Raw genomic sequence first — 25221 nt, 5'->3', positions numbered from 1 at the left:
AACCTCTCTACTCCTGCTGGCTACACTGTTTCTGATAGAAGTCAGAATGCCCTGAGCTGACTTGGCAAGGTGGGCCTGCTGCTAACTCATGTTCAACTGAACTTTGATCAGTACCCCTGACGTTCTCTGTTCACACAGCTTCTTAGCCATGCTGCACCAAACCTGTACCTGTCCGTCTTGTTATTGCCAAAGTGCTGGACTTGCTTGGTTTTTGTTGAAGCTCATTCAGTTGGCTTTTGTCAATCTTTCCAGCCTGTCTATGTCTCTCTGTAGGGCCTACCTGACCTCAGGCAGGTTAATGCTTTTCCTCCAGATATGTGCAAACTTGCTGAAGATGTGCTCAATTCACTAATTCAATTTGTTAATAGAAAATATTAAACAGGATGGGCCCCACTACTGACCTCTGGGGATCAGCACACTTGACCTGTCACTAGCTCATTTACTGTCACTCTCAGGCCATCTAACTTGCTTTTTACCCAGAGAAGAGTGTGCCTGTTTAAGTCACAGGCTGCCAGCTTCTCCAGAATATTGTGGAAGACAGTGGCTAAGGCTTTGGTGAAGTCTACATGGTCTACTTCAGTAGCCTTTCCCTCATTCACTAGCTGACTCCGTTCCCTTCAGGAGATGAGGCTATTCAGACAGGACCTACCTTCATGATCCCAAGCTGGTTAGCCCTTATCTCATTGTTGGCATGTGCATGCTGTGTCAACATGTAACTTCATGAGGTCTCTGCAAGCTCAACTCAAGCCTTTCCAGGCCCCTCTGGTATTGCATCTATTCTCTCCAGTTCCTCAGCCATACCACACTGGTGTTGCTGGCAAATGACCTGAGGGAGCACACAATCCCACTGCTGTGCTTCTGAAAACTACTTTAAGCAGTGGCGTTTCCAATGTAGATCTCCCAAGAATGCTACTTCTCACTGATCTCCACTTGGACGCTGTTCACAGCTATTGGATTGCAACTGTCCAGTCAACCTTAGGGGTTAGATGGGACCTCTGGGGATTGTCAGGTCCAACTGCCCTGCTAAAGCAGGTTCACAGCAGTATGTCACTCCAGTAGTAGGTGTCTGTACTGCTCTTGAAAACCTATAGGGAAGGAGACTCCATGAACTTGGGGTAGCTTGTTCCAGTGCTCTGTCACCCTCAGAGTTATTAAGCTCTTCCTTGTGTTTGTATGGAGTTTCCTGTGTTACCATTTTTGTCTGTTGCCCCTTGTTCTATCACTGCTCACCACTGGAAAGAGCCTGGCCCTGGCCCCATTCTTTTGATTCCCACAGTATCAGCCTGGTCACCTGGTTGGTGACCATGCACATGGCAAGGGGGCTGAAACTAGATGACCATTCTGGTACTTTTCAACCTGGGCTGTTCTATGAGTCTGTGAATTTCCTCTCGGAAAGAGTGGTGAGGCATTAGAACAAGCTGCTTGGGGAGGGGGTGGAGTCACCATCCCTGGGGATGTACAAGAGAAGAGTAAATGTAGCATTGAATGATGTGGTCCAGAGCAGTTACATGCATAGGTTAATGGCTGGACTAGTCAATCTTAGAGGTCTTATCCATCCTTTGTGATTTTGTGAAGGACAGGACCACAGAGTAAGCCTTAAGAAACTTCAGAAGGTCCAATCCCCTGTCCAATGTTATTTTGAACATTTAGGAAGCAGTGTGAGCCATTTTTGAAGGAGGATGTGGAAATAAAGGCACCTCAACATCCTTTCTGTACTGAAGTGCCCAAAACCAAACACAGTACTTGAGGTGAGGCCTCACCAATGCCAAGTACAGGGGCAGGATGACTTCCCTAGTCCTGCTAACCACACCATTCCTGATACAAGCCAGGATGCCATTGTCCTTCTTGGCCACCTGGGTGCACTGCTGGCTCATATTCAGCTGACTGTCCATCAGCACACCAAGGTCCCTTTCCATCAGGAAGCTCTCCAGCCACTCTTCCCCAAACCTGTAGCCTGGGGTTGTTGTGACCAAAATGCAGGATCCAACACTTGGGCCTATTGAGACTCATACAGTTTGCCTTGTCCCATCCATCCAGTCTATCCAGATCCCTCTGTGGTGCCCTTCTCGCTCGCCTCTGGCTGATAAACACTCCCTCCCAACTTGGTGTTGTCTGCAAACTTACTGGGGGTGCACTCAATCCCCTCATCAAGATTATTAGTAAAGATGTTAAATAGACCAGTACTGAGTCCTGACACCACTTGTGAAATGTATGAAGGCTGACCTGAAAGTGATACCTCCCATATTATCATGTTGGTCCACAACGTGAGACAAATGTTGATGGTATAGCAGTAAATGTTGTACCTCCCCACCAATATTCAGTTACAGTTTGTTACCGTGTGACAGCTGGCAGCAGAGGGTAGTCTAACAAAATGCTGCCTAACACAGAAGTGTATGCAAAGTAAAGTTGTGTCATTGAATTTCTCCATGTGAAATGAAAATTGTAACCGTTGATATTCTTTGATGCTTACTAAACATTTATGGAGATCAAGCAGTGGATGTTATCACATTGAATAGTGGACTGCTTGAGCAATATTTTCTTAGCAGTGATGATGTCATAGCAGCTGTGAAACAGTGAGTCACTCCACTGGTGCAGATTTTTAAATCATAGAATCACAAGGTTGGGAGGGTCCTACAAGATCATCTAGTCCAACCGTCCTCCCATTACCATTGCTACCACAAGGCACTAAACCATATCTCATAGTACTTCATCCAGAACACTCTTGAACAGGGATGGCAGCTCCACCTCCCTGGGCAGCCATTCCAGCACCTGACCACTCTCTGAGAGAAAAAGTTTTTCCTTATGTCTAATCTAAACATCTTTTGGTACAACTACTGGCCATTTCCTCTGGTCCTGTTTGTTGCCTGAGAGAAGAGGCCAAACCCCTCCTCATCACAGCCTCCCTTCAGGAAGTTGTAGAGTGTGATGAGGTCTCCCCTGAACCTCCTCTTCTCCAGGCTAAACAGTCTCAGCTTCCTGAGCCGCTCCTCATAAGACTTGTGCTCCAGACCTCTCACAGGTTTTGTTGCCCTTCTCTGGACACATTCCAGGGCCTTGATTTCTTTGTAGTGAGGAGCCCAAAACTGAACATGATACTTGAGGTGCGGCTTCACCATACCTGGGTACAGAGGGATGATCACCTCTCTGCTCCTGCTGGCCACACTATTTCTTATACAGGCCAGGATGCCCTTGGCTCTCTTGGCCACCTGGGCAGACTGTCAGCTCATGTTCAGGTGAGCATCTACCAACACCCCTAGCTCCCTTTCCTCTTCACATTCATCCAGCCACTCTGCCCCTAGCCTATAGTGCTGCATGGGGTTATTGTGGCCAAAGTGCAGGACCCAGCACTGAGTGTGCACTTGAGTGTGGTATGCAGGTGAAAATACCTAACTAATGGTAGTGAGTACATTTCAGTGTTGAGTTTTATAGCTGAGAATTTGCTGTGTAGTTAGTGTTACTGTGCCCTTTGTTGTAGTTTCCATGGAAACAAATATGAGGCATTACTTTCAAAGTGATCCACATAGAGTACATACATTTCAGTTGCTTTTGGAATCTTTTATGAAATCATGGAACAAAGGAGTTGATGTTTTTGTAGTTAGTGGATTCCTGAACTAGCTATATATGGGCTTTCTTCTCTGAAGAAAATTGTCAACATTAGGTGAATCATTTGGGAGCTTTTAGCACTTTATTATACAGATGAGTTCCAAAGCTCTACTTACAGTAAGATAAATAATAATTTTTTAGTGAAGTGGTGTGGGAATCTGGGGCTCAAGCCTATGTTTACACCTTGTTTTCCTGAGCTGAGGCTGAGTGAACATCTGCAAATATCTTAGTTGCTACTTCCCTAATAACAGTTTCAACGTTAGTAAGTCTGAAGAAATGTTATTATATGCATTTTGGGTGTGAAGGTAATAGGTGTTCATTTAGTTTTGAATTGCTTAAATAAAAAGCTTGTTCAAATTTGTCATATTGGTGACTGAAATGTATTTTCAGATCACTGCAGACAGCAGTGTTTGGACTGGGTAAGAGAACTTAAAATGCTTGTGAATGCAGTTTATTATCAAGATTGGTTTAAGTCCTTCAACATGGATGTTATTAATTTGAGTATTTTGAATACTGCAGACATCATTCTAGCATGAATCACTCATGTTATGTTACATTTCAATCAGATTCATTGTCAGTTGCTTTTGCAAGTCAGTGACATATTAAAAAATAACAACAACAAAAAAATGAACCAGTTGTTCTGAATTTTGCTATTGTAATAATGTAAATTTGTTAAAATGAATTCCAGTTTCTTATGTGTAGTTCAAGATGAAATCTTTCATTTTATACCAATTCCAAATTATGAACTACTGCTGAGTCTAAATTTGTGTTAAAACCCACTTTTTTCAGAGTACTAAAATGATGACTAAAGAATATGGGTGGAATTTGTGAAATAATGAATGTGGATGGGTACAGTAGTAGAGCAGCAGCATTGAACATTTATAATTTTATAATATTTTACATTCAAGTCTGTCGTAACCATTCAGAATGGATCTAGTTGTAACCGTACCACAAATATTTGTCCATTATTTTGAAGTTGGTGAGGCTATTTTCATTTTCTTGATTATTCTAGTTCTCTAATTTGCCTTTGCCAGCATTCTCAGAACTGGTAAGCTAAGAATTTGAATCTCCTGAGATCCAAGTGTAGATTTGTTACAGTCAAAAATTTCAAATAAGAAAAATAGTATGGAATGCAGGAGAACTTCACATATGGTATAAATGTAGTCCTTTAATACCAAAGGCTGCTCCAGAGGTAGTTAATGATGCTCTGTGCTGGAAGAGTTGTAGAAAGTTTGAAACAGGGCAGATAATGTTGTCCTTGTTCTTTCTCCATTAAACTACTCTGGAATTCTGCTGCTACTGAGAATACACTTTTCTTCCTTTGGAAGCTTGCTTTTCTCAAAGCCTATATGTATTCTTTAATGTAGATCTGTATAAAAATGTAACCTAGTGAGCCAAAGTGTAGTTCTAATCTTTTTTCTGACATAGATATATATATATATATAATATTTACTGATACATACATACATACATATATATATATATATATATATATATATATATATATATATATATATATATTATATTTACTGATACATATATATATATGTATGTATTTCCCAACATGAAAGTGTAAGGAATGACTGTACTGTCAGGCCACACATCCATCTAGAAAAGTATTTTATCTGGCCAGTAGCAGAAAAGATTCTGCAGCCTCTCTGGGCAAGCTGTGCCAGTGCTGTCATCCGCACAGCTTTTTGAACATCAAGGGGAAGTTCCAGTGTTCCATTTTGTGCTCACTGCCTTATGTGCTCATGTTAGACACAACAGAGGAGAGCCTGGCTCCATCATCATTGCATCCTCATTTTATGAACACTGACATCCCTCCCAACTTTCATTCTCTAGGAAAAACAGTTTTACCTAGTATGTCCATGTCCCTTATGTGTTGGGGAGTCCAGAACTAGATTTGCTGAGAACATGCAATGGTATGTTGTTGTGCTGTTAGCAGCTTCCAAAACATCTTTGGCATATTTTGCCATCACTCTTTATTTAAGAGCTTTCATACATTATCATATTCTTAGAATACTTTAATTTTGGAAATGAATGTGAATAATATTTCTAGCGGAACCACAGTGCATTTTCATCAGCACCCTGTTTTTTGAAAACATTTCAATGTCCTCAAAGTTTAACCTTCTATTCTTCACCTACTTTTCATCTGAAGTAGGAAAATTAATGAAATCACTTAAATTTAATAAGGTCTCTAATAAAACTTCTGTGTCAGAGGAAAAGCAATATCCTTCGTTATGGATTTCCAGACTTAGCTGATTCTTGTTTCTGTTGTTTTGTTAACTCTGTATTAAGTATAAATGCAATACAGACTTGTATGACATTTTGTCTTGCATTGATTTACAGATTGATTTACAAGAGACAATTACACACTATCACGTCATTCTGCATTAATTGCAGAAACTTAGATTGGCTTAGGAGAGGGACCTGGAATTGTAGCTTGTAGTTTTCCATAGGAAGATTAATTCTACCTTGCGATTAACATGAAGCAATTCTACTTTGTCATTATCTAATGTATCTGACAGTGTTGTTTGGTGAATTAACTGAGAAGTAATCATTGCATAGATCTCTGCTATGATTAAATGTAAAGCCAAACAAACAAAGAAGAAAAAAATAAAAATAAAAGCTGTTATTTCTTCATCCAGCTAAATTCCTCTACTATTGCATTAGTTGTATCCTTGATCTGAGAGCATGGGATTTTAATATCTAGTATTAGGAAAAGCTTTAATCACATGTTCATTTACTATTTGTGATCTTAGAGAAGTCATTACTTCATATAGCTAAGCAGCAGTGAATGTAATCTAAGGATTAAGAAAAAGCAAATCTTCCTGTCCATTTGACCTTGGAAATCAGATTGGATTTACTATGTGATTGTGCATGATTTTTCCCTAATTATCTAAAGCTTTATATACGTGGATAATAAATAGCAAGTGACTTGCGTAAATCCGATTCGATGCTTAATTCAATGCTTAGTTTTATTTCATATTCACCTTAGTTTTGAGTGTAATGAAATCAGAGTAAATACAAATCTGTGATAAAATTTTTTTGCTCTTAGGATAACTTCTGTCATTAGTTCAGTGAACATTCAAGAAGTCTTAGGTTATTTTGATTCTTTTGAAAATAATATGAGTAAATTCTTGTTTTGTAATGCTGTGTCAGTGCATTTTATGGCTGCTCAGAAGAAAACGAATTCATTTGAATTTGAAGTAAAACAGGAAAATGTCATCCATATTGCTAACAATTGATTGGCAATCTCATGAGGTTCAGTAGCTTATTCAATCAATTGAAAGGTTTTTTAAGCAGTGGGAAATACAGAAATGACTGTTCTTAACATGGTCAATAAAAGTACATAGCTTATTAGTGGTACAAAAGCAGCTCTTCAAATGAGAGGGTTTTTGTTTGTTTGTTTGTTTGTTTTGTATGTTTTGTTTGTTTTCCCCAAAACTTACTGGCTACTTCATGTTGAGTGATTATTAGTGCAAGAAGATGGTGCTATTTTTAGGACCTTTTTAATCTTGCTGTCTTAAGTAAATCAGAATAATGAATAAACATTGCATTGAAGTTGCCATCAACAAGTTTTTCTAATACCAAACTCAAATGATAATATGAGCTAAGATTTAGAACATGCAAGTAACATCACACTGAGCTTTGAAGGAATTTATGTGGTTGGTCATCTGAGGAATGTTACTGTGATGTTTTTAGGGCCTCGTTTGTAACACTTAAACATCTACAAGTCTGAGATCTGCAAATGTTCTTGAAACCTTCAGTTGTGTCACACTTATTAGTGTTTTCCATGAATATCTTTTAACAGGGATTAATTTGCAAATTCATGGTTCAAATTAGATCTACAAATGCAACTTCTATGAAAATACCTCTGGCGGATAGGGGAGGATTGCTGTATGTACCGTAACGTAATGTGTTCTCAGCAGGAGAAAATGAATTTTTAGCTGTACCTACCCTTTGATAAAAATACAATGATCTTCTGAATTTGAGTCTTAATGCAATTCCTACTCTGTGAGCTTAAATTACTCTAGAAATATGACTCGACTTTATCATTCATTACTGCTACTGAAAATGTCTGAAGATTTTGTATCTATGTAACTACTGGGAGTCTTCTGTGCACTGATCTGTTTTGAAATGAAATTAATGCACTGTCTTGTAGTGTTTGGATCTGGAACGCAGTCAGGATATGTTATTCTGCTTTTCTAAACAACTTCTAGTCTTCCTGTTAAATTTCATTATGGTTGTATTTGCTTCAGTCATAGAATAGAACTTTTCTTACTACAGTTTTGCTATGTGGTAAATATTGGTATAAAATCTTGCTAGAGTCCTTCATTCTTGTTTCACAGTTCTGAGTCCTGAGGATTCATACTTAGCGTGTACAAACTAGAGTGCTAAAAATCAATGTCATAGTTTGCTTTGCACTTCAAAACATAAAACTTTGGGTGTCTGATCTTGTTATCCGAAAAAATGAGAGCCTTTCCCTCATTGTCCTTGTTAGATGAGGAAGCAGGGGAGTTGGAAGTAGTTCATTTATATTTCAGAGTCCTGCAGTAGTACTGCACTTCAGGTCTGTGTGGATTGAGAAATTCAGAATTCTTAACACATTGTTCATCTGCTTTCTGTGAACTGGAACACCATGGTCTGCAAAATTTCAGTCTTAATTTCATTTGGGAGTGAATTTCAATATGACTTTACATCTATCTTATTGCTTATAATTCTTCAGTCCATAAAGTGGCATCTGCAGAACCCACGGAAATTCCGTTGTTGATTCAGTGTTTGAAATATTTCTCTGTTGTCACCATTTTACAGGGTCATGTACTGAAATTCAGTGTTTTTTATTAGTACACTGCAGTATAAAGGGCACTGGAAGAAGGTTGCTTTACAAAATATGGATCTTCCCAAATGTTTACCATGTTAGAATTCGTATGATTAAAATTTTGAGGGTCGTGCCAGGTAGATTTGAATGTATATCTAGGGAGGTCTGTTCTTTCAGAAACCTTCAGGTTTGGTGAAGTAAGTAGAGAACAGACTTAGGAGGAGCAGTTGTGAGGGAAGTGGAGTTATTCGGTCTGCAGAATAGGAGGCCTGTGTTTGTTCTCATCTCATTACTTTTAAATCTTGTCCCTAATTGTCAGCTTGGGTCAGAGGTCTCAGACGAGTGTTATTCCAATGTGCTTTAGTTGCAATTCTGAAATTTTGAGAACTTGAGTTGGCATTTTTTTAACAGTATACAACCACCATTACAAATGCATACCTTACAGAACTTCATATACAAATGTATATGTAATAACATATAATAATTAAATTACATGATAAATTTTTTAACTCAAAAAGTAAAATGTCTAAGACAAAATAGTTTTCCTTTCTTGAGCTATACGATACATAAATGTATCCTAAATTAAGTTAAAACAAATTTAAAATGCTTGCACTGATAATTTAAGATAATGATCTGAATGTAAGTATTAAAAATGCTGTAAGTGGAAAACATGGTTTACTCAATTTTTTTTATGCATCGGGAATTATGTATAATAGTGTCATGCTATACAGTATTATTTCTGAAGTTATTTTAAATTGATATTCGTTTTGAAGATTCTTAGCTTTCAAATAGCAGTGTTAAGCTAAGAAAATAACAAACATTTTTCTTTTAATAGAAATTGAAAAATACCAGAAAGGAGAAGGAAAGGAGGAAGAAAAATATATTGATGTGGTCATCAATAAAAATATGAAGTTGGGGCAAAAAGTTTTGATTCCAGTAAAGCAATTCCCTAAGGTAAGTGTGATTTTCATACTACATAGCTGAATGCTTATAAAAATATAGTAATGGTATATCTTAAGGAGATGACTCTTCCATTTAAGATAGCATTAACTACCTGTACTAATGCTGTTCTCTAGTTTATTCTATGGGAATTCTAAGGTTGGAATGTTTCTTGAAATGAATGCACAGAAGAATGTTGTGAAGCACACAAAAAACATGTTGAAAACAAGCTATAAATGATATCTAATGAATAGTAAAATCCATTTTGGAATAGAAGAAAGAAATAATGCTTTTAAATTAGTGCTGATTCTGGGCTTGGGGACATACTTGATTTTTCACACAAAAAATACAGCTTAAAATCAACTGCCAGAGAAACTCACTGTGTAAATTTCTTCCTTATTGTCTTCGGTTTTAGGCAGTGTTAGTCTTGAACTGGGCATATGCACACTCTGAAATTAGGCAGTGTATTCTATGGGAAGTAGAAACTATTCTGTTGATAATTTTGAATTCCTAATATTTCTTTATTAGGTGTTAATACGTTGCTGCGTGGAAGCATGTTAGACATTCAGTGTTCTGTGGAACTTGATTCTTTTGTGTCTCCAAAAATGTATCTACTAATGTTTAAAAAAAGAACAAAACAATAACAGAAGACTGTTTGAATTTGCCAGGTTGGATGGGGAACTGGGTAACCTAATCAGGTGCCTGATTTCGTAGTTACCAATCCTGTCCATAGCAGGAAGGTTGAACTAGATGATCTTTAGATCCCTTCCAACCCAAGCCATTCTGTCATCATATGATCCTGCAGTTTTTTACTTCCTTGAGATAGCCTTCATTGGAAATTTCAGGGCTGCTTCTGTTTCTGCTAATATCTTCATTCCTTTCCTCCATTATGCCTGGAAGACTAGACTTTCTAAATAGTTTTCTTTTCACTATCAGTGTTTTTCTCTTAGACTATGCCAAGTAATTTGCAGAAGTTTCAACTTTGAACAAATTTTAGTGAAATATTGCTTCGATGACTTTGTATGCTTGGGCACCTTTTTGGAATTCTGACACAGAATTCCATGTTTATCTAATCATCAGGAAGAGCTGTCTTATAAATATGACATTAAGAATTGTAAACGCACGTGGTTCGTATTTCTAATCAAGATGTTTTTCTTCATTTAAATGTTGAGATGTGTAGGCAGTTGAGATTGAAAGGAGGGAAAGCAGGAGTTGACAGTAAGAGGAGAAAAAGTGCCTTTTGAAAGGTTCTCTTTCTTTAGTGTCAACTTTCCATAAATATCTAAACACTGAAATTCATGCTTAGGATAGCTAGTGGTAAAGTCCATGCTGTCTTTTGAAAGGACTGGGATGCTGTGCTGTGTTCTGCTGGGAGATTCAAGGTCCATGGACTTTTTTTTGACTATCTGAACTGGAGACAAGCCTTATCTTATCTTATGGAAAGGAACCTGAATTTATATCCCAAAGATTGGGCTTTGTAATGCTGTGTGTTTAGATGAACGGGATCCAAGGGACAGTACACAGCTGCTTGGCAGAACAAGCTTCCCATGTGAGTTCGCATGTCTCCTTTTTCAGCAAAATGGGGAATACTGGCAGCTCCTCCCAGACAAATCTCTTCTCCTAAAGGGAATAAAGCTATAAGTATTTTCTGGTTGAAATGTGTTTTTGATCCCTAATGGATAGGGAGATGCTCAATACTTCTTTCAGAAAGTTCAATCTTATTACATATAAATGGATAATTGTGTAAAAGCTTGCTCATTACAGATTAAATATTGTCAAAAGGAATTAAATTCCTCACTGTGTGGGAGCAGTCTGGGAGGTGGGCATGGATTCAGGCTTGTCACAGGCAATCTTGGTCTTCTCTGAAAGAGATCCAAAATACAAGCAGTCGCTGTAATTATGTGTCATCTTGTTTACTAGAATTGGGCTTGCTGCTTTATTTCCGATCTGTAATAAATTTAAATACTTTGTACAAGGTGGCATTGCTTCAACATGACAAACAGAGTGCCTTATTCTGATGTATTGTAGTCTGCAGCTTTGAATGCCTTGAACATGAGGGGAGAAAGAGCAAACCTTACAATGCAGAAAGTCTAAATACTAATTCTATTCCCGTTAAATACATTCAGGGTAGGGTTGAATTAGTAATGCCTTATCAGTTCTGTCAGGGTAGCTATGAAGGGATTCCAGACACTTTAGTGAGCTGTTCTTTGAATGTATTTATTATATATTCAGATGGTGCAGAATTTAACTAGAAGACATAATGTGGTTCTTAAAAAGCCTGAAATGATGCTTTACACCTCTAGGCCATGCTTTTCTGTGCTTGTATGTTGTTTGCCAAACCATTTTGCCTGCAAGAGGTGTTAGAGTTAATGCAAATATGTCATTTGAAGAGGGTGCCAAATTGATAGTACCTCACAAAAATGGTTGAAGGTTGATTCTGATTTGTGAGTAATTTTCTCCTTTCTGCTGATCAGTACTGGTGACAAGTGCTTCAGAAACATGGAATGTAAGGCAGATAAATATGGATGACAGCTGTGCAAAAAGCTCTTCTGCATGTAAATAATAAGTCTAGAGCAGTTCTCATCACAATTTTTCTTCTCTCTCTATGCCAGCAGTCCATGCTAAAGCTGTCAGTTAGCATACAAATCCTGGACAAGGATACTTCTAGTATTTCAGATGTAGTCACTTTGTTAATGAAGTGAGAATCTGTTGTTTAGAGCTGACAAAGGTACTATGATAATTGATAAATCCATCATACATGTGGAGTACCAATTTGACTGACAAACCTAAGGTGTCCAGACAGTGACAAAAAAAAGGAAGCTTGTTTCAACTCTGAAACAATGCAGCTTTTTCTACTTAAACTGGAACGGAATAGTGGATTATTGAAGTTATTAAATCCTTAAGATGGTATGGTATCTAAAATGTTACTAACTACAAATGATTTTGCTAGCAAAAACCATTCTGCTAATGTTTGCTGGTGATAATCTGGTAAGTCATGATGTCACTGCTGTTTAGATAAATAGATGGGATCAATGAAATACCAGTTAGTTTTTGAGATCCCTGCACCAAATCAGTCCACCAGTGTGCTACTCACCATTCAGACACCTCACTTATGCTGACACAGGGTTAACTGAGTTCCCTTTAAGTATTTCATTGTGCTTTCTCTCTTTAAAACCTCTCCAACTCTGACTCCTTGAATAAATCATAATAGCCTCAACATAGGTCAGACAGTTGTAGCTCTGATCTGATCAACACATCATTGTAATGACTGCTCACATTACCTGTCCTGTCAGATGTATTCTTGCAAGATCATGGCTGGGTCCTGTGCATACTCAGCCTCATTACCTCTGACATACCTAAGGGTGACAGGTTAACTGCAGTAGAAAGCTATTCAACTGAAGTTCAGAGCTGCTGGTTTTATCTCTGAAGGGAATCTGGTATATATCAGGTTGAGAAGTAGTATCCCCCATTTTCCTTTGTTTGATTATTGTTGGTCTCCCTGAAAAAAAATCTTGTTTTCTTGGTCTTAGTAGTAGTTCAACAGTTGTTTGTAGTTGAATAGTTGAGTATTGATGTGGATGTGTTAAGTTTGCCTAACTGTAATCTCTCATAGTAGAGTTCACAGAATTACAGAATTGTAGGGGTTGGAAGGGACCTCTGGAGATCACTGAGTCCAACCTCCCTCTAAAGCAGATAACCTGCAGCAGGTTGTATAGGAAGGTGCTGGGATGGATCTTGAATATCTCTGAAGAAGGAGCCCTCCCCCCCTCTTCTCTTAGCTTTTTTCTTCTATCTTTCATAAGTTAATGACCAGTAGTACATTAGCATTTAGTCTTACTCTAGAAATACCTGTATACTTGACAAAGAGAATGTTGCAGTTATTGCTGATTTTTTTCCCTGTACAGAAGATGTTTGTGATCTAGTAGACAATATATGGTAACAACGTCATATACTATTCATTTTACTCTTCCACTTGGAAACATTTGTGCTTTTAAAGAATTCAGCCATTATATTTCAACATGATGATGGCATTATTTGGTGAGACAGAACTGTGTAGGAAAGGCACTGTAGGCTTGCAGGCCCCAGCAAGTCTTTTCGAAATCTGATTGTGTACAATCTTGTTAGGAGTACTTCAGGTTGGTCTAGCTTGATGGATTCGTCTGAAAGTTTTGCATTGCTGAGATACTGGAATTACTCTGAAATATTTAGGTGAGACTTTTGTATGTTCTGATTAGGCTGTGTGCAGTCCTATTCTGAGACATGGATGATGAACAAGGGTAAGTGGGAAAGTTAGGATTTTATGCAGCCTCAATGGAAAAGGGCCAGTTTTTTGAGGTAGGATTACATTCCAGATTGTTACCTATATAAAGCAGTCCATGTGAATGCTGGATGCCTCTACATGCTGTTAGCTTAGTGTGGTTTTGTCCTGGTAGGAATTGGAGTTTAGGGTGATTTAATATACTTTGCTATCTCATCAGCTGAATATCTTTGCTGATGCCAGGTCAAGTGTGAAAATGCAACCCTATAACTTCTGTTCAATGTCATGCTTGAAAAATGAATCTTTAAACTTGCACGGACATAATGGTAGTGATAAAGAGTGCTGGCAATGGAGGATCATGGTGTGGCAGTATGAGAACGAAGGGCCTCTAAATCTTTCCTACTGCATCTATGAAATGCCTGAACTTCTGAAAATTCTCATAACTTACATATGTAAAGATGCAGCAGGAGGGTATTATCCCCCCAAGCACATGCATCTGATAAATATGCATTGTGAAATAGTCTGTAATCTCAGACATCTGATTTTCTTCTGCTAGCTTAGTAAGCTGAAGTGTTCTGACTTCAGAGAAATAGCTTTAATAGGTGATAAATGGAATGGTAATGATTTTCCATGGAATCAATCAAAACTGCAGGAATAATCACTTCCACCTTTTGACAATCTACCATTTTGAAAACTGCTTACAGAACTATATTTAAATACTGAGTAGATTTTGGAAGTTCATAAGAAGTGATTTGTAATATTTCCCTAAAGTGATACTCTATATTCTCAAAAGTTACTTCCATAAAGTGTTCTAACTCAACATTTAAAATTGGAATGCATATTTCAAACTGACTGTCATGTATAAGGTATTTGAAGTATCTACATAGTTTTGGAGAGATTCATATTTTACATAAGTTGCTCCAAAATTAATGCCTCCTATTTCTTTGGAAACTACAACAGATACAAAGAGCATATTAAGACTGTTTGATAGAGCAAATTCTCAGCTGCACCACTGGATGTGATCCACCGTTTCACCACTGCTGTAATGGTATCATTGCTAGGAAGATGCTGCTCATGCAATCTGTCTTTCATTATCTTGTACAGATGGAAGTCAGGAGACACCAAATCTAGCCTACATGGTCTTCAACAGATACAGGATCTGGCATTATTGTGTTGCAAGGGCAAAACTGTTATTGGTTCAGTAGATTTTGACATATATAATATGGTCTTCTTTTTCTGAGTGAGCATTGGTGGGATCCACTTGGTGCAAACTTCGATTTCCAGCATTGTCACCATTTTTTCCAGTGTATTGAAGCCAATATCAGCTCCATACCGTTTCTTGGTTGTAATCTGCTGATTTGCACTTAATAGAGAGATGCTGTTCATTTCATGGTATGAAGCTATGTATGGCCGTCCAGTACATGGCCAATCTTTCACACTGCTGTTAATACTGCTGAAATGCATGCAACAGCCACCACCTCACTGTGCCCAAATCCACTGTTAGGTTCCGCGAGTGTTGATGAATGTCAGTGGGTGCCATTTTTTCCACATGCGAGAGTTCAGTTCCGCACTTTTGCTTCATATGCACTTCTATGTCAAGAGCCGTTTAATCAGATTCTCCTCTGCCATATGTCGTATGGCAACAAAATGTCATATTGAAATATATCAACCTCTTCTGCTATTTCATAAACCTCCACCTCTGAAATTCTGGTTCAACATAAAGGAATAGGAGGCATTACTTTCAGAGCAGTCCTTCTAATTGTGTGACTATTTAGAATATGAGAACTGAGTGGAGGAAGGAGCAGTTTGGTGCAGCATAAATGATTGAAGCACTCACCTTCCTATAGAAACCATATTTTCTTCGATTGAGTTAGGAAAATCTTGAACTCTTCCAGACTACAGGTCACTGGAAGGAAAAGTGCACTGAATCATAACTTAAATACTTTTTCTCCTAGTGAATCTATCACATATGAACCATTGCAGAAAACTAATATGCCAAGAAAACTTTCTATAGCTTTAGCAATGGATTGCTAGAGCTTTACAGCAAAGCAGTTGGTTTGGTATTTGTACTTTCACTAAGTATTTTAAGCTGGATGAACCGGTCTCAGCAGACTTGTCTTGATGGGGATAAACAAAGATTACTTTTTCTATTATATCCTACTTCCTGTAATATATACACTTAAACATGCTGCAGCATTGGCATTAATTCCATTTTTTCCTGATATTCATACAGAAGATTAAGTGGTTTTGGGGCTAGTGGGCATTGTGGCCAACAGACACAATCTCATACCTAAGGAATTAGTGGAGATTGTGTTGGATTTATTTGTGTTGATGTGGGACTTCAGGGGTACCATTTTTCCACTCACTATTGGGGAGTGTTTTTAGGCATTAACTTAGCAATATCTGGTGTCTTCTTCAATCTGGTCTGCCTAAGTCTGTTACTCTCAGCCTTAATGCTTCTTGCTAAAATGTCTCAACTTTTTTTTGCTATTATGTGTTTTCCTAAGGGTCACGTGTCTGCCATAGCCTTCCCAATCTTTCTGAAAGCACTTGTTAGTAGTGGAAAGTAATGTGTCTGTTTTAATACATTTTTAAACTGAAACTAGCAAATTTGAATACAGTTTTGACTAATAGTGTGCAATTTAGGTAAGATCATGCTGTACTGAGAGGACAGTGGAGAGAAGAATCTGTCAGCTTGAATTTTGCACCAGAGATAACAAGTCACTGTCTGATCTTGCTTGTCCATACCTGCACAGATATCTTGTTTTCACTATTCATTATCTAATTCAGTGAGTTTGCAAGCTTGAGTTCAATACCAATCGGATTTTCTTGTTTGTTTTCCTGTGTTCAGGACAAAAGAAATTCAGGAGTGTGAGGCAAGGGAAGTAGCTGCGAACCTTACATGTGCAAAACTTCTGTAAGGGCTAGCTTGGATTTTCCAGGTTTATTTCCTTATGTTCCACCAGCAGCTAGGCTGGATTTGTTAATTTCATTATGAAAATTTGTATTACCAGGTTGCTTTTTCTTACCTTGGGTTCCAGTCCCAGTTGTTGATTACTGATACTAATATACTCTGTATAGTGAAGGTAATTTAGTGGTTATCTTTTTGAGCATTTCAGTAGGATAAAATGACACATTTTATGCAAAGCTTTTTCTGAAGAGATAATTCCTATTTAACGTTCCTTCGTTCAAGAAGTCTAGTACATGTTCAAAGTAACTTTACTAAAAGATTTCATTCAATTTCAAATGGGTCAGTCCTTTCCTAGCTTTCTTATGTGGGAGTAATAAGACTATGTAATGTTATTTCTAGTAACTTATAGTAATATCTGGCTATATCTAAAGATAATGCACATTCCAATTAGCAGAATTTCATTCTTGCACCACAGATTTCTCATGCTTCAAAGGTGTCAAGTCTAATGTTTGGAGACTGATTGCCCAGTAAAGACTAGTTCCATGGTTCTCAGGGTGCAGTTAATAACTTTAATGTTTATTAAATGTGCTGCCTAGAATGTCCAGCTTTGTGGCTACTCATATAGTGACCGTACTACAGGCTTTCTTGTATTTGCAGAAAAGGCAACAATGTTTGATATTAGTTTTCTAGATCAAGCAAGCACTTGGTACACGATACACACACACACACACACACACACAATTTGGTATTAAACAGTAGGAGTGAACAGAAGAAAGCTCTTCTCAGAGTTCCAGAGCTTTCTAGTTATTTTCTTTCCTTTCCAAAAATGTCATCTGAAAGTAGAACTCATTTCTATTGTTGGAAATATGTATTTGTATGTTAGGATTTTTAGTTTTCAGTGGTCAAGTAGTTTGTTTCAATTACAAGTTCAGCACTATGCACTGAATAGTTAATTACATAATTACATATTCCTAAGTTGTGAATATTTTTGAGTAAAGTTCAATTTGAAAACATAGTAAAATAGATTGAAAGTAGCTTATATCAGACTACTTCTACTGAGCATTCAGAAATATTTTTATCATAGTCAATTGTAAGCTGAATAATCTTTTTTAACAATGTATGTAATCCTTGTTTTCCTAATTAACAAGACTACTGAAAATGTGAGTAACCTGAAGTTCTTGTAAAGTTGATGTCGTATTCCATTACATGAAGGTTTCCATTTGCATTTAACTGTAAAGGCCCTGATCATTAGTAGTGATCACTTATTTAAGAAAATGACAAGGCATTTCTGACTTGACAGTTACTGTGTTTGGATTTTCTTTAATGTTTTTATTTTATTTTATTTTATTTTATTTTATTTTATTTTATTTTATTTTATTTTATTTTATTTTTTAAAGAAATTATTGAAACTAGTTTGAGTGTTATTGCAGTTACACCCTTGTAATCATAAAGTCAAAAGTCTGTGTAGAAAGGGAATTCTGTGACAGCTCTGGTACAACCTCCTGATGACCTTGTGAACGCTCTCAGCATGGCAGAATTCTATTCCTTTGGGCAACCTGTTTCCAATCTGTTTTCCTTGACAGTATATAAAAAAAAAACTGTAAGCAATAAAATGAGGCATCACAGTAAAGTGTCACATTAGTATTTTTTGAGATTTGATCTGCTAGTTTCAGAAAAGGCTAGTTCATGAAAGGCCTTATTCAATAGCTTGTGTGGACCAGTCATCCATAGCCATACATTCAGTCGTATCTTGTTTCTAAGTCAGGAATTGACCTTGCATGTACTAAAGAGAGAAGAATTAAGTTTTCATTTTTAATAGGCTTTTTTATTGCTTGCATTTCTTTTTTGTCTCAGATTGAAGTAGGTGAACTGGAGCTGTAGACTTTCTTCATTGTAGGAGAACCTGAGCTGGACTTCTTTTTCCATCAGCACTTCCATTGTAGCAACAATAGAGTTTGTTAGAGCTGCTACTGCCCCATTGTCAACTGCTATTGGATTCGTCTAGCCCAGTAGGGAGATCAAATGAGCCCTCTAATGATAGGGGGCTCTAATGAGCTCTCCATTGTGGCCCTCTAATCATGCAGTACTAGAGGAAGAGACAAGTGAAGAACAGTTGCATGAATGAGGCCAGAAAAACAAGTAGTCCAAAGGTATTTGTTTTATAGTGTTGTTGTTTATCACTTATGCCTAAAATTCTGTTACCATAAATGGGTTGCCTTAGACTGTAACAGTTTATGGATATCATGGTTTTATAAAGCTTTGCAGGGTATAGTAAATATACCTGAACAGTAATCTCCAAATTTGTGTATTATTTATAATAGAATGAATTCATGCTTTCGGTATGTGCTGTTCCATACAAATTTCAAAGTGTATCTCATGTTTACAGGCCCATTTTAGTATGAAAATAAATAAATATATAAATAGTGTATGTTTACTTAAAATTATTCTTAAAATCTTCTCTAACCATCCTTCAGATTTCATGTAACTTCCAAAATGCAACATGTAGATGTACAAAAGTGACCTATTAAATTTACGTACCTTTTCTCTCAGTAGGCATCTGGGAATATATGTGCTGTGCAGATTTCTCATGCCACCTGGCTCCATTGAACCCAATTTTGTATACTTAAATAAAAGCAGACATTTTCTTTTTTTATTATTTCTCTGCTCTAGGTGGGTTGTAGAATTTGTGTTTTTGACTTGTCTTCCCTCTGAATCACATTCTGGGCTGATAGAGCACCAGGTATTCACAGAAGCCTGTTTTTATGCTTTGTGTTTGAGTTTTAACCGAGTAATATTGTTCCTTTGTATTTGTAGTGCATCACTACCTTCTCCTTAGTTACTTTAGTAGTGTTTTGCCCTGGCTATGAACTGCAGCTGGTTTTGGTAAACTTCAGTGATAATAGAGGTTAGGAAACAGTTGAGAATGCCTTAAAGAATGTTCGTTTTGTTTTGAGACAGAAAACACAAGCATATAAATTTTGGATTTAATTCCCTGTTTGTTTCTGTGTTTTAGTGTAGGGTATATTATATGAGAGGCTATATTACTTCATAAATCTTACAGGCAGCATAAGGCAATTCAGATTTTTTCATTTTCAAAACTTTTTTTGGGTGCTACTGCATCTGTGAGGGATTGCTGCCAGCTTTGTTTTTATGGTTATATACCTGATAACAACTGTTGAAAAACTGAATTGCAGTTTGAGCACATCTGGTCTCAGCCTTGAATGTGTCATTTGTCTATGCTGTTTGAAAGTTCTTTGAGTTCAGATACTTCTAGGTTTCAGTTGGCATCTGGTTTTCCCTAACATGCTGTTAACTGTCCTATACGTTTCTACTTAGTGACTGTCATTTATGATTAAGCACTTGCTGCTTTTTTGCACCCAGAACAAAAAGTTGTTTCAGCAAATTTTGCATGTTTCTGTGCTTAGAAATTGAGTGGTCATAATATCTTTTTGTTTTCTTACAGTTTAACTTTGTGGGAAAGCTTTTGGGTCCACGTGGCAATTCTTTAAAGCGCTTGCAGGAAGAAACGCTGACAAAGATGTCTATTTTGGGAAAAGGTTCTATGAGGGATAAGACAAAGGTAAGAGTTGATTATTTCAGTTGAGTGTTTAAGATACCTGAATTTCTTCCTAAAATTGTTGGAGAGATGAGCAAATCCTGTGACAAAAAAAATAAATTCAGGGAGGAAATAAAAAACATCAAATATACTTGTACTAATTGGACTCAGATGGAGTCTGTTGTCTGTAAGGAGCCTATTGTCACATTTGGCGTTGAGGCTACTACAAGCTGCATGTATATTTCTAAAACAAGAGTTCCTGGGAAAGTAACTGGCATTAGCAGTGGCTCATTATAGATCAGTCTAATAGTGCTTGTAATGTATAGTGTCCACATCACAGTGTTTCCACCTTAGAAAGACTTCTGGATAATGTCAAAGAGTTTTCACAGAAAAAAACACTTATGTTTAATAACATTTGTTTTTATATGCAAAGAATAACAGGTGACGAAAGCAAATGAAGTACAAGAAGGAAAAAAAAAACCTAACAGCCCTGATTTAGGATGCTGGGTACAGGTTAAGCCAACATGCAATTGCAGTTGTTTTAATAGTGGATGTTTGGTTATCGTGACAGTATCCATTACGTGAAGCCCAAGCAGACATCAGAAATCTGTAGCTTAACATTTATATGCATTTTTTGTGTTGCGATGTATTTGTTTGGGTGGTGAGACACTGATCAGGTTGTCCAGAGAGGTTGTGGATGGCCCATCCCTGAAAGCATTCAAGGCCAGGCTGGATGGGGCCGTGAGCAACCAGGACTAGTGGGAGGTGTCCCTGCCTACAAGAGGGGGATTGGAAGTAGGTGGTCTTAAAGGTCCCCGAAACCATTCTATGATTGTGTGATTCTAAGATTCTGTAATCTGGCTCAAGCTTTAGCACACAAAGGCAATGTAAATCAGTAAGAAGACAATCACATCACCTGCCTAGTGAATTGCACGTTTTCACTATTACAAATGAAAATAGTACTTGTCAATAGTATGCCATGATTTACTGGCCACCTTGTCTGGCTTATAATGTTCCCAAAAATATAAAACCACTCTGTGCTTTTCCTCCTGTATGAGAAGGAACAGCAGTCTGCACTGAAGTGGAGCTTAGTATTTAATTACTGATTAACAACTTAGTTATTAGGCTGGCAAGTTCTGAGATGTGACTAATGCGTGTATTTCCTAGAAAATCATATAATTCTAATTGAAACTTTAATGTGGTGTTTAACAAAAAAAGAAATTACATCATTCTGTATGATATAATTCTTAAAATGTGGACAGAAGCTTTGTTTCTTCCTGCGGATAGACTACACATCCTTTTTTATCTGACAGTAATGCAGGTACCAAAACAAGCAATTTAGTCATTGCTGTCTAAGTAGTGCTCAAAGCAGTAGTGATTTGGGTTGGAAGGGACCTTTACATATCTAGTTCCTACCCTATTGGAACACCTTGCACTAAACCAGATTGCTCAAAGTTCATGTGCTTGGGACCCCAGCGCTGGAGAGAATATTGCAGGTAGGGTCTCATAACTGCAGGAAGAAAAGGGGCAGAATCGCTTCCTTCAACCTTTTGGCCACACTTCCCATTTATTCTTTGCAGCATTTGAGGAGTGCATTAAAACTAAGAGATGGAAATAATACTGGCAAAGATCTATTGTGGAATAGTGGAACAAACCTATTTCTAAAGATGTTACCTTTGAGAAAAGAAGCTTTCCATTTTATCTTATTTATTTCTCTTTTTGTTTCCCACATAAAACTGGCGCACTTGGGGAAAACTGAAAGCTTTCTGCCTTGTATTAGCATTCTTGTATATGAGAAGAAGCTACTGAGTCCTTTTCTAGGTTACTAGGCTTCTAGTGTTGACAAGCAAATTGATAACATTATGATATTTAGCAACAAGTTTGTTTGAAGTGTGTCAGAAAAGTATAAAATTCTAGGCTTTTTAGCTGCTGCTGTCTAAACGTGGACAGTAAGCATAAATGCATCCAAAGAAAATCTAACACCTACATTAAAATGTTTAAAATGATAAAGTAAAAAAAAAAAAAAGAAAAAAAAAAGAAAAGAAAAACCACCTTTTTTCTGTTCTTTTTAGGAGGAGGAATTGAGAAAAAGCGGAGAGGCAAAATACTTCCACCTAAATGATGACCTTCATGTTTTAATTGAAGTTTTTGCTCCACCAGCAGAAGCATATGCCAGAATGGGGCATGCGTTAGAAGAAATCAAGAAGTTTCTCATCCCTGTTAGTATTTATTTCTATATTTCCTTCTTTGACTTTGATCAAAGTAATAAGATGGTGCAGAATAATCAGTTCATAAGGTAATTTATCTTGATGTTCATTGAAGTTATTATTCTTGTATCTTGATAATCCCAGGAAAATAGTTTTTAATGTACAAGGCAATTCTTCTGTGTAGGAAGTTGCTACACAGAATTCAGAGAAATCAGTTTTATTGAATGAGCATGCTTTGGTTTCTATATTTGTTCAAGGTGTATTGATTTCACTTCTCTTTTTATATGGTGCTGATAAGGTTGCTAAATTTTGTTCCTGAATAGTATAAGATCTTGGAAATGTGGGAGATTTAGGTAAGAAGACTTTTCAAAAGTACATGTCCAGGAGTGACAGTAGCACAGATATTTGTGTTTAGTCAGTGTAGTGAAGAACCAGTTTGATGCCTGTTCTGTATGGCTACTACAGCCTAAGTGGAGCTGCAAGTTCTGCTCTAGGGTGGAGCAACTGGACCTGAGAATGCTACTGTGTGTGTGTGTGTGTGTATATATATATATATATATATATATATAAATAACAAAAATATGTATAAGAGTTCCAAGTAGATTTTTTTACATATATTTTTACCTCTTTTCATATACTTCTGTTCAGACAAACAAACTGATGATGTAAGGGAAAACCAGCAGAACATTTGTAGGAATGCTGAGTCGTTTTAATGTAGCAGGTTACTATATTTACATGATTCAAATTTGTGTGGAGGCTTAAGTATCTTCTCAGTAAGATATAAGGAGCTTGTCTGCTTTTGTGGGCAAACAGCTGTTTTTAGATGAAAATGCCCATGATTTGATCAGAAACGCCTTTTGAATTCAGAGTGTATGTCTGAGTCCTGTGCAAATCTCATTTCTTCATTGAGCTTAATTTACCTTATGTCATAATGAACATACTTAGCAAATTATAGTCCTTATTAACATTAAACCAGCAAAATTAGACTGATAATGAACAATTCTTTTTATCGATTAGACATTTCTACTCACATTTTGATCATTGCCTTGATTGTACTGAGCAGAACTGCATGATCTCTTGTGAAATATGAGATCATGACTTAATTTCCCTTTGGCTTTTCAAATGTAATCTTATCGCGGTTGTTCTAAAAGCCATAATCTCTTGTTCCCCAACTGCTTGCAGCATTATCCCCGTGAAGTTATAGGGACTGGCTTTGTCCCTTCTAGAAGTAATAAATATTGGGCTAACTGCTGCCAAATGCTATTTGATTTTATTTCCTGTATGATCTGCTGTGGCTTCTAGGCAAACTATCAGTTTTCTTCCAGAAAGAAGACCTGATTTCAGAATATGATTTCAGTTTTTGTTCTGAACAGTGCCAGCTGACGATGCATTCTTATATACTGATCCTGATTTATGGAAGTTTTTCAATTTCCAGATCAGATCTGAATATGCAATCACAGATGGTGGTAAAGTGTAAAATATGAAATATCCTTTCAGCTGAGTATGGTAAAGTACTATGGGCCACTTTACTCTTTCTAGATCACGGGCAATCACTTTTACACTGAAGGTGAGCCTTCAACACCTGCAGCAGTGTAACTTTTTCAGAATGACTGAAAGTAAGATATAAAAGCATTTGATGTTTTGGGTTTGTTTTATTTTGGCTGTGCTCATCGAGTTGCCTTGACTCTTATCTGTCTTTTGGTATGTTCTCTTCCTTTCCTTTAAATTACTCAGTCGCTTTGTTCTTGTCAGACTTTATGGTCAATAGCATTTTCGATTGCTAGACTTGTAGGTGTTGTGCTTGATTCTAATCTACCCAGAATTCATTCTGGATTTCTGTTCAGTAGTTATCAGAGCAATACTTATTGCCTCTTCCTTGTGGTAGTGTGACTTTGTGACTTTGTTGGATCTTGGGCATTGGTTTTACAATGGAATATATATTTCAGACACTTCTTATATGCAGTTCTTGAAACAGTTCTGTTGATTCAGTCTTCCAGTTATTCCTCATCTTCTGCCAGCTGGTTTCTCATGCTATTTAGAGAATGATCTTAAAGGGGCAGTTGTGATTTAAATTTCAGATCCTATTATAAAACAGTAGCTAGACAAAATGTTTGTATAGTGCCACAGATTTCTCAGTTTAGTGGTTCATAAATGGCATGTAAAGGAAAACTTCTGTATTTTCTTTGCAGAAGTTTAAGGGAAGGAGAATGTTCCAAGGATAATTGAGATCTTTGAATTTACAGAAGTATTAATCTTCCTGTGCAGCATTGTTTCAGGAGTTCTCCAGTGAAAGGCTGTCTTATTGTCATTTGGTATCTGCATAGTACCTAATTGTAACAAAAATCAGATTTCTGGGGAGAGATGAAGCTCTTTTGATTTCAGAACTGAATTCTTTAAGCAGTAGTATTTGTACAAGCCATCCTTCTTTGAAATGGAAAGATTTGCAGAAGAGCGATTTTTATCAGAAGTATCACTTCATTCTTAAAGTAGCTATGCATATTTTTTATACTTACTATATATGTATACATGCTGAATAAAATGAATCTTTGGATTCACTTCAGCATATTAATTATTTGGCTCCAGTTAAGGTGCAGGGAAATGACAGTAAAATATGCTCAGTTCTGAAGAGCTCATTGTGCTATCCCTTTTATTCCTGTGATATGCCAGTTTTGGAGGTTGGCACAAAGTCCCTTGAAAAGTCTTTTGTGGGTTTGAGAAATACTATATTAATTCCATGTAAATGACCTCAGTTTTCTGTAGACCTTGAGTGAAGATTTGTACTGAATAAGAAACAAATAATTTGTCTTCACTTTATTCACCCTTGCTTATTGTAGAACTGAAGGTTTTTGAGGTCTTTATTTGAGAGAACAGTGAACATTTGATTGAGTTTCATTTTTTATTCTCTCCTTAACTCCTGATTTT

The 25221-nt window shown here is 37.0% G+C and overlaps 1 protein-coding gene across 3 annotated transcripts in view; it reads left to right on the top strand.

Moving 5' to 3' along the window:
- Positions 1–25221, top strand: part of KHDRBS3 (KH RNA binding domain containing, signal transduction associated 3) — a 76903-nt gene that overhangs the window by 13367 nt on the left and 38315 nt on the right. For 2 of the 3 annotated variants that reach the window (XR_004306295.2, XM_032442911.2), the window contains exons 2-4: positions 9264–9382; positions 20000–20116; positions 22165–22311. Coding sequence is in view for 2 of the 3 variants with exons in the window: in XM_032442911.2 (XP_032298802.1) it covers positions 9264–9382; positions 20000–20116; positions 22165–22311 (383 nt within the window). In the remaining variant the exon portion in view is untranslated. The remainder of the gene's footprint in view (positions 1–9263; positions 9383–19999; positions 20117–22164; positions 22312–25221) is intronic. The other variant, XM_085536927.1, reaches the window with a different exon arrangement.

Source organism: Coturnix japonica, chromosome 2 (genome assembly GCF_054131305.1).
Source record: "Coturnix japonica strain WE chromosome 2, WE-NBRP24, whole genome shotgun sequence".
Classification (NCBI taxonomy): Eukaryota; Metazoa; Chordata; class Aves; order Galliformes; family Phasianidae; genus Coturnix; species Coturnix japonica.
The sequence above is the reverse complement of the archived record's forward strand: the minus strand, read 5'-3'. Positions and strand labels throughout refer to the sequence as shown.